Source organism: Diachasmimorpha longicaudata, chromosome 5, assembly GCF_034640455.1.
Source record: "Diachasmimorpha longicaudata isolate KC_UGA_2023 chromosome 5, iyDiaLong2, whole genome shotgun sequence".
In the NCBI taxonomy this organism is placed as follows: domain Eukaryota; kingdom Metazoa; phylum Arthropoda; class Insecta; order Hymenoptera; family Braconidae; genus Diachasmimorpha; species Diachasmimorpha longicaudata.
In genome coordinates this window covers 8,832,880-8,847,853 of record NC_087229.1, presented here as the reverse complement: position 1 = coordinate 8,847,853, position 14,974 = coordinate 8,832,880, and the positions used below count along the sequence as shown (strand labels likewise).

At 39.8% G+C, this 14,974-nt stretch overlaps 1 protein-coding gene across 1 annotated transcript; it reads right to left on the bottom strand.

Annotated features, from left to right (window-relative positions):
• Positions 1–117: 117 nt before the first annotated feature.
• On the bottom strand, positions 118–13,370 carry LOC135163088 (sortilin-related receptor-like). Its single transcript, XM_064122257.1, has 5 exons — positions 12,893–13,370; positions 8,491–8,772; positions 2,464–8,143; positions 2,113–2,319; positions 118–1,807 (listed from the first exon to the last, which is right to left on the bottom strand). The coding sequence occupies exons 1-5, from the start codon at positions 13,166–13,168 to the stop codon at positions 1,746–1,748; spliced, it is 6,507 nt and encodes a 2,168-aa protein (XP_063978327.1). The 5' UTR covers positions 13,169–13,370; the 3' UTR covers positions 118–1,745.
• Between the last annotated feature and the right edge of the window lie 1,604 nt (positions 13,371–14,974).

The window sequence follows — 14,974 nt, the reverse complement described above, 5'->3', positions numbered from 1 at the left end:
AAATTGTGAGGTGTGTGTCATTGTTCAGTCTCCCAACTGAAAAAAAATGATTGAAAAATATAATTTCATCTTATTCAGTTGGAAATGATTGGGAATTAAATCGATTGATGGAAACGATTATCCATTTTACCTCAACTTCATTTATTTACACTCACAATATATTATATCACTGTTATAATTATACTCCTCAAAGATTTACACGTAACGACTACAATCGTATTCTCTCCTCTTCGTTTTCCCTCCATTAACTTTATGCCCTCTTAACGGCTAAATGCGAAAAAAATGACGTGGCAGTCAGTTAGAAAAGATTCAATGGGTGACTCGAGGAGAAAAATTAATGCATACACACTTGTGACAGTCAGATTTAATAATTGATCAACAAAAAAGAACAGGTAAATCAATGAAAACAGAAAATTAGCCCGGTAGTGGAATCCCAAGCGTAGAATTATCTCATTAATTAGCGGTGCCAGCAGAAGATAACTAAAAAAATGAGAGAGAACCACTTTTTCCGAGATATTTGGAATATGAAAATAAAAATAAAAACTTGATTTCTCCACTTCATCACAGAATAACTATATTAATTAATGAATATTGCACTGCCAAGAAAATTAGACTTCTCTCGCTCAAAATCCGACTGTCACCTCCGTGTCAGTTGTTACCCATCTTAAATTTTCATATTTTCATATTAAAAGTTTTCATCATCAGCGCCATCAATGATCAAGAATCCATACAAAATATTCAACGAATAAAATTCACCCTCGCCACGTTATCTAATCATCAAATGCATTACAAAAGTGCATCAGAACATGTGCATAAAACGAGAAGAACATTTCATTTTACCTATGAGCATAAAATGAATTCATGTCATTACAGGGTAAAAATTGAATAATAATTATTTCAATTTTTTCACTCAATGGCAAATCGCTTCTGTGGCACAATTCCAGTCTTAAATAAATGCCAGTTACTTCCCACTCCAATAATCTCGTTACCCAAATGCAGAATAAAAGACACAATGAGAGAAAAAAATAGAAAATAAAATGGAAGAAAATCCGGACGGCAATTCTTCTATTTTCTCTATTTTCATTTTTTTTTCTTTTCATTCAAAAAATTTCTTTATGGCTGATTCGTGAAAATCTATCGGGCTGACAACTATCAGAAGCGGAGAATACAATTATCGCAATCCAAATGGAATTCGATGTAACAATATTCATCAGTGAAACAAGAATTAACAAGAATTATTATTTGACAAGAAATATGATTTTAAAAAATTAATCGTCGTGACATAAAAAGATTGTAATATATACAGGGTATCAGCGACTCTTCGACGCTCCCTTTGACGGAAAACGAATCGTGAATACAAATTAATTTACTTTAATTTAATACAAATGCATTTCTTAATTCTGTACAAAAGGAATAAAAGTATGGGAATCCGCAATATTGCGTTTATTATTCGATTATCTCGTAAACTATTGATTTCAGGAACATATTTTCTCCTAGGACCACTCGCTCTCGAGATATTCACGAAATAAACTGATCATAATTTTCAATTTTTCTGTTTAAGGTGATTAATTGCGTGATGTATTGTTCCTTCTTTCCCCAATAACCGCTTCCCAAAAACTCTATCAATGATTCAAAAAAAAAACAGTAATAGTAGTGTTGGTTTCGTTATATGTATGCTTATTTACCTTTACTGTATACGTTTGCAATATCATCTTAATTTTCTTGTATTACTTTGCAATATGACTTTACGCTATTACCAGTGGCTCGTCGTCAGAGAAGCCTCGAATCACAGGACTGTCTTCTTCATCTGAAAAAAAAAATTTGGGGCTTATCACACAAATGTCCCTCAACAGATATCAAACAGACAGACCATGCCAAACTACTCAAATTATGACCGAAAAATCCAACGTAACATGACCGTAATCTGACTGTCATAAAAAACAACATAAAAAATAACGGTCATTGTCATATCCCTAGGCAGAAGTGCTTGAATTCCGGAACTAAGGATAATCGTGGGAATTATTCGCTTCATAAAGCCCATCTAGTTACAGGATTACAATAATTATCACGGTGAAAATTATGAGCAAAGTATTAAGAAAAACTTTTACAAACCGAGAGCATCCGTTGTACCCGGGAAAGTAGCCTGACCCCGTCTCGTGTCGTAATGACTGTTGGCGAATTGCGTGAAACTATTCGACAGTCTTCTGTGTCTAACAAAGAAATACGCTAGACCAGCACCTAGGGCCACTATCAGTAGACAGACTGGGATGGCGATTGGGAGTATATTCGAGGGAGTTATCGTCACTGGCCATGTTGCAACTGTAAATGATAAGTATTGTTAGCAATGAAAAATTTTTCCCTGATTTTATCATCAGCAATCTTTCTGAATCTTTCTTAATGTAAAAGAGACAGGAAAAAAAATTCCAAATCAAAATCAATGATCTTAAAAAATTAAATACTCACGTGAAGGAGTTCTAATGCTCTGTGTTTCACTCATCAAGCTGCTGTACCCGTCCTCAGTAACCAACTTAACAGCGAAAGAATATATGACATTGGCCTTGGCATCTTTGTAGATAAATGGTGGTTGCTTACACTTGTAAACTTTGGCACCAGACTCATTGACAGTGCGTGAGTCCTCACTGACAAGTACCTCGTAATGATACTCAGTATTGTTCTCCAGTGTCTCTGGTAGCTCTCTCTCCTGCCAGTAGACGATGTGTTTGCCATCATCAGGTTCAACATGAAGCTGATGAGGTGCAGGAATTGGTGGTGCTACATAAATAAATGGCTGACTGGACTTAGCATCATTGACATCAGTGGCCACACTAATTCTGTATTGGCCCCCATGTTTTATGGAATTGAAAGTGTGCTTGATGGTAGTCTCATTGCTGGCTGGAAGTGTCACTACCGTAGTCTTATTCATCATGATATCAGTGACTGTTATAGTGTAGTTGATTGGTTCATTCAGCACTGAGCAACTGGCACTCCAGGACACAATTATAGTGTCGGGTTTGCTGGAGCCTGTCGCTCGGAGATTTTTCGGGGCTGCTCTGGCATTGTAGTAAGTACGAACATTAACAGCTGGTGATAGGGGTCCAGCACCGTAAGGGCCGTACAAACCTACTGCAAAGAGATACGATTCACATGCCTCGAGATCCTTAATCGAAGCTGTGAGGTTAGTCGTAACAAATTTCGCTTCCCGGAACAAGTCATACATATTGAAAGCATAATATACTGCGTACTGCCACTTGACCTTTCTACCAGTCTTGGGGGGATCCCAGCTTACTTTAGCAGTGGTACCATCCAACTTGTAAGACATTGTTACAAACTTAGTGAGTACTGGTAAGGGCGTCCCCTTGGTCATTCCACTGATTTTTGTCTTTTTTCCTATGTATGTCCTCTTCATGGCGTTTACCTCGAAAATATACTGCACTCCAGGTGCCAAATTTGGTACGATAAAGTCATTAACGAGGGTTGAATACGGCTTTATCCTGGGGTATGGGAGGGGGGCACGAGCGATTATGTGATATCCGTCGACACCAGTGTGTTTATCCCAGGTGAGATGGGCTGAATTATTAGTTGTTTCAACAACCCTGAGACCGCTGATGTCATCGATATTAGCTGCACCATCGAATACCAGTTTAAAACTTATTGAGGGTTTGGACTCGTGCTCATGATTTTTTGCAACAACCCAGAATGAATAAGTTTCACCAGCTATATATGGCATATCGATATTGGTTGTGCTTTCCTGAACTGAGAAGTGAACCTCTGGGGGTGAAGCGTATACCTCGTATCCGGTAATAAGACCATTCGGGGAGACAGGGGGTTTCCATGAGATTTCCACTCTTGTTCCATTTCTCTGGACTGCTGTGACATTCCAAGGTTCCGAGGGAATGCCATCGGTTGTTGTTGCCATTGTATATTTGAATGAAGGAAATACTGCTGACTGGCCCTTCAATCGTACGTACAATGTAAAATTGTAGGATGTATAAGGCTCCAGATCATTGAACCTATACTCAGTGTCTTCTATCCAGCTGCTGGCATTCCCCCATTTGGAGCCAGTTTCTACCTTAGAGATAGACGGAAGGAACTCAAAGGTGATGTTGGTGGGTATAGGCATCCACCAGAATAGTAGGAGGCTCGTGGAGTTGGTAGAGCGTTCATCGACACCCAGAACCATTACATGATATACACGAGTGTTATTCTTCTCGCAGTTGCTCTCATCAAAACCGTCGAAGCAATCCGGTTTACCATCGCAGTACGAGGATGAGGGAAGGCATCTTGTCTCGTCGCAGGGGAAGAAACCAGAGTAACAGGATGGAGTGGCAGCTGGACTGGGATGTTGACTCTCATTACAACCAAGTTCATCAGATCGATCTGGGCAATCCTCCACACCATTACATATATTACCAATTGGTATACAAGATCCATCCATTCTGCACATGAACTGATCCTTCTGGCATCCAGCGTGTGTACCTTTGCAATGCAATTCATCCTCACCAAGTTTACAATCAGGTGTTCCATCGCAAACCCATGCATCATCCACGCACTTTTTATCGTAGCATTGGAATTGATGCTCTTTGCAAAGTTTGGGTATCTGGGGGGCCTCCGTTGATGGTGTCCAATCGATGACTGCCGTATGACCGCAACCAAATTCATCAGACTGATCTCCACAATCATCAACGCTATCGCACTTCCACCAGTAGGGAACGCATTTCTTATTCGCACACATAAACATCCAGTCGTTGCAGGTATTCGATGGAAGAATGGGTGGTAAGGGTGGTGCCATTGTTGTTATTGTACAATTAACCTCGTCGGAGCCGTCCTTGCAGTCTTTTTCACCATCGCAAACCCACGAACTGTAGATACACAGATGAGAATCTGCACTGATGTCGCAGGTGAATTGAAAATCTTGACATTGTTTTCCAGCGCAGTCCTTCTCATCAGAGCCGTCCTCACAGTCCTTCTCGGAATCACACATCCAAGCACGAGATATGCAGGTGTGATCAGATTCACAAGCAATTTCATCAGACTTGCAGGTACTTGGTAAAACAGGAGAAGAGCAATTGCGTTCATCAGAACCATCTCGGCAATCGTCTTCACCATCGCAATGCCATCTATAAGCAATACATCTTCCGTTATCACAAGTGAACTGTGAATCTGTGCAGTTGACATAAGTGCAGTTCATCTCATCGGTGCCATCCTTGCAGTCTGTATCCAAATCACAGAGCCAGTATTTCGGAATACACCTGTCAGTGTCGCATTCAAAATTATTAGGGCTGCAAGTTGCCCTCTTGCAAGATGCCTCATCCGAATTATCACCGCAATCATTATCATCGTCGCACTTCCAGAATTCCGGAATGCATACGCCATTCCGACAAGCGAATTGATTGGAGGCACAAGTGCTAGCCACCTTGGGACACGTTGAATTATCGTAAGGAGTGATGCCACCAGGACACATGCACTTACCTCCCACCATTTCCATTCCATCTGGACAGAGGCAAACGAAATTATCGTGCGGTGCACCCAGACAAATGTGCGAGCATGTGCTGTTCTCACACTTGTTGGTACCACTCTGAACACTGTGAGCAAAAACCTTCAGGTCCATCAGTCCCTTCAGGGTTCCCAATTTCGAGCTTATCCCCAATCCGTGCTCCTTATCAGCCATGAATATCTGCGACTGCTTCCAATCGTCCCAGTACATCGTATCCTTGAACACAGCAACAGCGAATGGATGTGACACCCTGTCATCATCTGTGAGGATTTTCTTGAAGCGTTTGCCATCGTAATCTGAGGAGCCTATATAATCCTCTCTGGCGTCCACCCAGTAAATCCTCTCGGCAATATGGTCGATGGTGATGCCATTTGGCCACTCAACCGTTGGTTTCGTAAATAATCTCTTGACATTGCTACCATCCAAGTTGGCACGTGACACCGATGCATTACCCGGTGTCCAATCCGTCCAAAACATATACCCCATCATTGGATGAACAGCAATGCCCCTTGGTTTCTGCAGATTATTCGGCCCCAGAATTGTCCTCCGCATTCTTCCCGCTGTCGTCAAGTCCGTTCTAATTATCTGTATTCTCATCTTGACACCATCAACGAAGTATAGGACCTTGGACACCCAATCGTAGGCCATTCCCTCGATAGAGCTCAAGTCTGTCTCGACTAGAATCTCCGGATAGCTCTTGCCATCCTTGAAACATTGACGACCTATCGTGTCGTTGACAATGTCAGCCCAGTAAAGACAATTGTTCTTCATATCAAATTCGATCGCAATCACGTTCTTCAGATCGTGAACCGGAAGGATTTCTCGTTTCTCGGTGCTCAAATCAATTCTCGCAATGGTCTCGCGCTGTGCCACCAGCAAAAATTCAGAGACATCATCGATTGGACAAGGAATCTCATCTGGCTCGTACTTTTTCGCATTTCCTCCCACACACTCATCATCGCTGATCTTCTTGTATCCCTTTGTTCTGTTGTAAAACTTTCCTGCTTCACAGGTAATGGGAACAGCGTAGGGATCGTACCACTTGTTCAATGTATCACGAACACACTGAACGGGATTTCCCGTTCGAACAAATCCGAAATCACAAGTGTAGTCCATAGAGTCACACGGACAAACTTGAACCTGAATGGGTCTATCGTAGTCCACACCGGTGTAACAATTAGCTACCAGTGCTCTCCTGGCAAAAGTCTCTTTCTTACCAAGAATACATGACATCCCAGGTTGATCTGAGCTCGTAGGTGTCCACATTTTGAAGTCATCCTTGGTACACTTGCGATCGAAAACTTTTCGGAGATCAACTTTTATGATGAGCCACTTGTGCTGGCCGGGTGTAGAGCCAAACATTGTGAAGACGGTTGTGTTCTCTCCGGGCTCGGTCATCAGGCCGTAAACCCTCAGCATATCCTGATTGAACTTGTAAGTCTGCCAGGTTCGACCCTCGTCTGTAGAGTACAGAATGTCCCGAGTTTCTCCTCTAGACTTGAAGTACTTAACAGCAACGAGAACACCACCATGATCTCCCATATTAAAGAAGTAATAGTCCTTGAGGACTTGTTTCCAGCTGAGACCCGCATCGCGAGAAACATAAAGAGCTGGATGACCCTTTAGGGAGTTCCCCATCACGCCAGTTGCCATTATAATACCCGGTGCCGATTTCGAGCTCATTATCGAGGCCGATCTGGTGATTGGATACAACTGGCTGAACCTCTGACTGAGATGGAGAGAGCAGTTGCTGGGACAGTGAATGTAGAATCCCTCATGACTGACAGACGGGGGTCTTATTTTGCTCCAGGTCGCGCCATGATCGAATGTTATCAATGATACTAGATTCTCAGGGCCGATGGCACCCTTTGGAATTTCTCTGACCTGAGAAACTATGTAAATACCCTTCAATCCTTCGACCTTGTACAGGTCTGTGAATGCCTCGTCTGCAACTTCACTCAACCATGTCGATTGCCATGTTGTATTAGGAAAGAAAGCAAGAACTCCCTCGAGGGAGAGGAAGAACGTCGCCATCGATTTACCCAGGCCATCAGACACATAAAGATTGGACTGAGTTGGTGAGTGAGAGACGGCGACGAATACTCGGTTATTGGAGACGTCAGCTATGTGATAACTCCTTCTATCTAACTCTGTATTGAATTTTGCGGCAACGAAGGGGGCATCCTTGTACGAAACAAAGAACTCCAGGTCCTCCGACGTTTTGTTACCATTCTGATTAACCGCTGATTTTATCGCAAACATGTACTCGCCCTTGATCTCAAAGTCCAGAACATTATCGATAATAAGTTTTGAATCACGCTGATCCTGTTTCGAGGAAGCGAGATTTACATCCACAACTGTGTTCTTGCCAAAGGGCTCAGCGCGTTCTATAAGGACGCTGTCAGGGCGCAGGGAAGACCAGAAGAAGGCCTTTACGTACTCGTGAATAATGAACCAATTTTTTCCCATATCACGGGTCATCCAGAGGTGACGCTCGGGGTCGATTTTGTCAAGGGCTAGGACAATCGAGGGACTTTTGTCATAGAAAGATATCTCACTCGGATGGAATTGGAGATCTACGCGAGTTATGTTCTTGCCATTGTCGGAAGTTATGAAGATGACTTTGTTCGCAGAGTCCGCGAAGATGCACTGCAAAGGAAAATTATGATAAAGTACTTGGGAAAATAGTTAAAGTACTCACATAGTTTCAATAACTAGAGGAAAAATTATTGGCAATTTTTTTTATGTATTGGAAGTCACATTTAGACTAGAAGAGGTTCGACGAAGCAAATTCACGTCAAATCCTCACTATTTCGATGTTATCAATGTATGACTGACACTTTTATCGCCACTTGTTTTTCAAATGATTCTATTTTCGTATGAGGGGTTTCTTCAGGAAATGGCAGATAACGATATTATTGAAATGTACGAATGAATCATGCGAATGACACTTTCGCTTAATTATAGAATGAGAAGGACCTGACTATTTAACTTACGTATTGATTGAATTTTGGATGATTGTAGAATTTATCCAGTGTAGCATAGGACGCACCCGTTCCCCCGCCAGAATGTTCAGCATCGATCTTGAAGAATTCAGTTTTATTTTCGAATGAATCGCCATAGTTGTAGCTGATGTAAACAGCACTTGGAGCTGCTTTAGTCTCTGGAGATCGTACTGTTGACGAGCTGCTGTCCCTGGCTAGGCAGATTATCACGTCAGATTTCTCACCTACCCAATGCACCATCAGCTGCTGATGAGAATCGTTCAAGACATTCACCTGTAAGGGGCCATTAATTAGTTATTGTTTATGCCACTTTTGTCATAAACCTCGAGAAAATTTTACATGGAAAATATAGCCAAGCACAAGTATTAGAATATTCACCTCATTGAGACGACGAGAAATTTCAGGAAAAGTTCTCGTATTGACACTAAAAATGTTTTTGACCCACTTGTGAATTTTTTCCTGAACTTTTAAAAATATTCCACAACTCTCCGGAAATTTAACCACAACTGCATTAAATTATTTCGCAACCGAGGGATGATTATGATTTTTTCCGGTACTCGTGCGATAATCTTTCTAAAAACTTTATATCTGCGCCGCAATTCCAATCCAAAACAAATTGCTCAATTATCATTAAAAATGTATTCACTATGATGTGACGAAATAAATTTCCCACTAACTTTGTACTTTGAGAGATAACAGAGCAGGAAGACTTTGCAATTCCCTAATATGCATAATATGATAATCCCCGTGAGTCATCTGAACTCGTTAAGTTGCATCAGCAGTCAACCACGGGGCGAGTAATAAGCCGGGTAAAACTAAGAGCTTGAAAAATGATACTGTCTAAAAACTTCACAGCTGAGATTTATGGTTAAATCGTAATTGATCCACTGAATTAAAACAGGAATTTGATCCCGGATATTCATGGATTCAGTTTTACGGGACATGATCCATTCCCGGAAGACATTTAACAAGACAGAAATACTCCTATGCTACATCTTTTTTTTAATGCAATCCAGTTATATAATTACACTTGTTATCCATTGGTTGAAGTTGTAAAAACAGTATTGAAGTAGTAAAACTGTCTAGTGTTCGTTTTTTTTATTTTCGTCCTTCACACTTATCTACTGCGTTTTTATATTCATGATGGTTCGTCGGGATGGAGCATGATAATATATAATCAGCACCAGTTTCTGCATTTATTTTTCAATACTGACCACGACTGTATTAAATATTATTAAACTATTAAAGTTCAATTCTGTATAAATATGCGGAAAGCTATTAGTCATCGTGATCTTTGGACAGATGAGTGTCTTGCGGCATATGAGTTGCCACAAAGGAAACATAGTGTCTCTAATATTCGTTGACCAATGTCATTTTCCAAGAACTGATGATGTTGAAACGATGCTTTATAAATAAGCAAATTTCTTTGAAATATGCACACCCTTCTAAACTCTTTATTTGAGAGATAATTGAGGGAAGCTTGACACTAGAATTTATTTAATATTTCAGGTCAATGGCTTATTGATTGATTAATTACTCTGATAATGAATCTTCGTCAAAAGAATGTCGGAAGAGATTTTTAAGAAGTTTCATTAGCAGATGAGCATGTCTGTTTGACACTTCATTAATTGTTATTTTATAGAATAAAAGATCAAAGGAAATTTCATCTGGAGATGGTCAAACATTGGTTTCGTGACACAAATAACTACCAGCTGATCCAACAAAAACATCATTAGGCGACATTATCAGCGATATCCCCCTGCCGACACGAATCATAAGTGGCCAACGATAATTGGAAAACATCTATTCAATTAAGCAAAACTCGGTTGACAAAACCCCTCATCGTTAGAGAAAAAAAAAATTACATTTTTTTTTAAATCCGTAACGAGAGCACTGATGGTTCATTCGATCATTATAATCAATAGTTTCCGTCCATTCTGTCGTGCCAATTATCTACGGTATATTTTTATTTGTTCATCTTTACAAGATGCAGATACCAAAGCGACCACTTGAGGAACTCTTTCTTTATCAATCAACAATCGGTCTTATTGAAAGGAACAAAAGTCGCGCATTTATACTCCCGACATAATTATACTGATAACTACATCATGTGATGCTCAACAAGGAGGTGCTTTGTTGATATTGTCATCAGAATTATTGAGTTAAGCACCGAAGTGATAAATTTCTTAATGATAAGTTTCAGTTTAAAAGTCAATGAAATTTATTTTTATTTTTGAAGATAATTGGAATTACGACGGCAAAATCATATGGTAATTTGTTCATTTTAATCGGATGAATGAATTATTCATAATGGCAATGACCGAAAGGTTGGTCGGAGAGAGAAAAATGGCAGGGGGAAGTGAGAGTCAACGAATGCCTGACGAAAGTTTAGGATCCTATCTTTCGAGAATTTCGGAGCAAATGTTGAGAATGATTTTTATCAAGCCTGACGTACCACTTTTTCAATCGAATCAACGACTTTTTAAAATTAATTCACACCTGTTAAAAGATCTGCAAAAAAAATCTTGAGACATTTTGCTTTCCCAGTCACTCATGCCTGATATGAATGCGAAATTATAAGACGTGACCAATAAAAATCTTTATAAAATTAATGCCAGGCTTTATTGATTTCTCAATCTCGATTATGTAATCTATGAATATTATTATAAAAAAATCTCAAAAGATATTTTTCCAGGAAATTTAATCTGTAACAAAGGAGTCTATATCTTTCCTCCTGGGTCTGCAATTACAAGCAGCCCAAACCTCAACTCAACACTTGACACCCTGTCTGTCCCAACAAGTCCTGGCATTCCCCTCCCCTTGTATTACAACATGACACATCCCCTCCCCCACTATGGACTCCCCTGTTCACAAATCGCCCTCTTCCCCAAAAAATTATGTAGCCAGCCTCGAATTCCCCGAAAACCCAACCCCAGGGGTAATATACCCGACTAGGTATATATCTCGCGTCACACAGCTGTGACGCTCCATTATTTACTTTCGACACAATAAAAAGTGAGGTTCAAGCTAAAAAATCTCACACTCCTCACTAAGTAAAAAAACTCTTCAAATGTGACAATAAACAGTAGCCATTAGTGACGATGGAGATGAAAAACCGCTTGTCATTGCCCCATTGTCAATTGAAGGGTAATTTGAGAGGACGGACTGTCTGTAATCGTTGATATCTTCGGATTAAATGATGCGATTTAATCATGTCACATACCATTTGAAAGCATTCCTTCTCATTCCAAATGAACAAAAAAATTAGAAAAATTCACTCAGCCCTACTCCGATTATTAATATTTAGATTATTAATACTTAAATTCCACATTCTAACAATTGATTCTTCAGTTGTATATGCCTTCGTTTGGTTTATAAATTAGTAACAATAATATTTAATATTATTCAATAACATATATTATTATTGCTTGGTGTATATACACATTGAATAATATTTTGACCTCCTTATTGACTAAAAACAAAGCGTAATTTCTCCATGGGACGGGGTTTTCCTTTTTCACTCAGCTAGTGGGCAAATTAAAGTTCAACATTCTCCCATTTTAGGGGAGGATTAAATGCGCCGTTCTCAATTATCCAAGAACCACAAGATGAAGTTCAACATTTTTACTCCTTTTTAAATCTGGTATTAAATTCTTCAAAATGAAACTCGATTTATCGTGAATCACTCAAGTTGTCGAGAGATAATAATAACGATCGAATCTCCTCATCACCTCACTCCACCGAATTATTATTTCAGATGAGCATTCACAATAACAGTCAGACCACCCCACACCCTCAGTAAATAATATCATTATTCCTCGAAGTCTGATTAATCCATCAACCTATAGATTCTTTATTTTCCAATGACCTTTATTGTGGTGAGTGAATGTGGAATTGTGTTGAAAGTTAATCTACCGAAAATAATAGCCTTTGTTTTCATGATCGTCAACCTACGTATCCTGCCCTGGCCACCGAACTTACGAGAATGAAATGTCATTACATGACTCAAGAAAGAACCCTCAAAATGAACGAAAGAAAAAGCGAAAAAATTCCTCCCCAACACTTTGGAGTTTTCATTGTCTGATTTTAGGGAACGGGTTAATACGCCCTTTCCAATAACTTAACAACCGCAGAGTGAAATTTGATAAATTTTTCTCCGTCAAAACCTATTCTGTCGCCCATCAAAATAAAACCCAGTTTATCTCAATCGCATCACCTTATCAAGATATTGATGATCTTTAAAAGTCCAAATCACCTCACCTTCACCCAATTATTTTTTCAGATGATTGCTCACAATAAAACTAACACCGTCCTCCAACCCAACAAATGATATCATGATTAACGAAAACAGTGGTTAATGACTCAACCCATTAGTTTATCATCTTTCACTTACCTTTGTTGTGATGTTGGGATTGACATAGGGCATTCCACTGGTCGAAATTTTGGCTGTATCCCTTCGACTTCGCACGAATGACGTTTCCGACACAGAATCGTCAAACTCACTCCTATCGACAATAAAACTCCTCTCCCTCGAATTCCCTTTATCCTGGTACATATGGAGTGTTCCAGCTTTATCACCAATTCGTTCCCCATAATTGTAATTGATGAGCAAAAACAGATGCAAAATAAGGGTGAAGTGGTAGAAGGCCGATGTCAGCCGGGCGGCCATCTTGTACAGACTGACTGTTATTTTTCTTTCACTTCGCGAGTTTTATGACGAACACATGGATATGGTTGTGTGTGTGAACTGTATAATGATCCGGGGGCTATTATCACGGGGGAAATTTGTTGAAGATTTATCGTTTATCACTGCCTTCACAATCGAGCAACACCAGATGCACTGAGCAACTGCAGCTCGGACGCTTGTTTGGGAGGCGTGCGCATGCGTGGTGAGAGGGAGATGGCGTCTTGAGGGGGGATAGGATTGGTGGGTGAGGGTATGAGCGTCGGAGGAATAGCCAATGGGTGACGGTGGCTCTGGGGGGGAAACGGGTCATGAGGTTTGAATACTTTTGGATAAAGGGAGAGAGGGCTTTGTGCTGCTTTAAGGGTTGGGAATTTTTAGGTGTGGAATGATATGGTTTTTGGAGTCTTTGAGAGTTGGAGAATGAGACAAGAAGGGGATTTTACGCAGGTCTAGCTCTCGAAATGGCTCTACAATGAAGCAAACTCGTTGCTTTTATTTTTGGGTGGATGGAGTTAAAGTTCGTTCGTTAATCATTCTGTATTTTTCTCTGAAATCCATTATTATGCGAACAATTCCCTTGAATAAAAAATAAAAAAGCAATCGATTGCGAGAGGATTCGATTTACGCGTATGGAACGAGAATGAGGAGAGAATTCCGGAGTGAAATAAATGGTTTCAGGATGGAGTGAGTGACTAACCGTCTCTTTTAATGACAAGTAGAGCCCCTAGATGCAATAAAAGTATATTAGATAATGGCTTCCATTTCCTGATGTCCACTGGAACGAGCAGGCTCTCTTTCGATCCCCCCTCCTCTCATCAATTCCATTTAAACATCAGCACGAACGACACTCAGTTTCAATAGCGCTGTGAACTCAACATCGGCGATTTTATTTTTCTACAATAGAGAAAAATCATTTCGTCGGATTGATTGGATTCTCAACGTATTATCATCTTTATTTGTTTGTTTTTTTTAATGAAGATTACATCCATGATGCGACATGTTTGATCATGATCATCTCCCAGCCACCTACAAACTCATAATAAACGATCAAGCAAAAATAATATCGCGGGTGAAATTTAGGTGTGGAGGGACGGAACCAGAATGAAGGAGTTGATTTAAAACTCTTTGTTAATTGTGGAATTATCGGCAGAAGCATTGGGTTGAGGGGAAAATGTCAGAATTTTTTTTCCCAGGAGATTTTTCCGGATATAAAAACGATCTGGACATGTTTTCCCCCTAAAATAACTCACGAACAATATTGCTCCTCCAAAAATGCGCTACTCCCAAGACAAGTCCACAATTATCAAAACTGTTACAACAGAAGCTCTTTGCTGCACCATTCAATCTCTCTCCTCATATTTAGCTCAACTTTCCTCCACGTAATTTCCCACCATTGTTTTGAAATTACGAATAGAAGCTGCAGGACATTGAAAGCTTCATTAACATATTCATAAAATCGATAACTAAAATCGACGCGAAAAGCCATGGACTTCGTTTCTCGCATTCACTCAGCACTCATGCACTCGTAGAAATTTTTTCCATCTTTCAATACCCATCATTTTGATAATAATTCACTCCGGGGCAGTTAAGGAAGGCCACTCCAAATCAACGAAATGAAAGTAACGACGAGAAAGCTACAAGTTTTACAATTATATATTATCTATAATATTATTTTTGTTTCTCGTATCGTCTTATAATCTATCTCAATAATCTTTATATATATTTTTCTCGTTTTATTTCGTTAAAAAAAGAATAGAAAGAACACAGTCATTGTGTCGCAAATGAATA

Bases quoted from the DNA above. Each gene is read 5' to 3' on its own strand.
- LOC135163088 (XM_064122257.1), bottom strand. From the start codon at position 13,168: ATGGCCGCCCGGCTGACATCGGCCTTCTACCACTTCACCCTTATTTTG. The intron at 8,773-12,892 runs GTAAGTGAAAGA...GGCCCCTTACAG, and splicing joins ATCCCAACATCACAACAAAG to GTGAATGTCTTGAACGATTC. The intron at 8,144-8,490 runs GTAAGTTAAATA...TTTCCTTTGCAG, and splicing joins ATCCAAAATTCAATCAATAC to TGCATCTTCGCGGACTCTGC.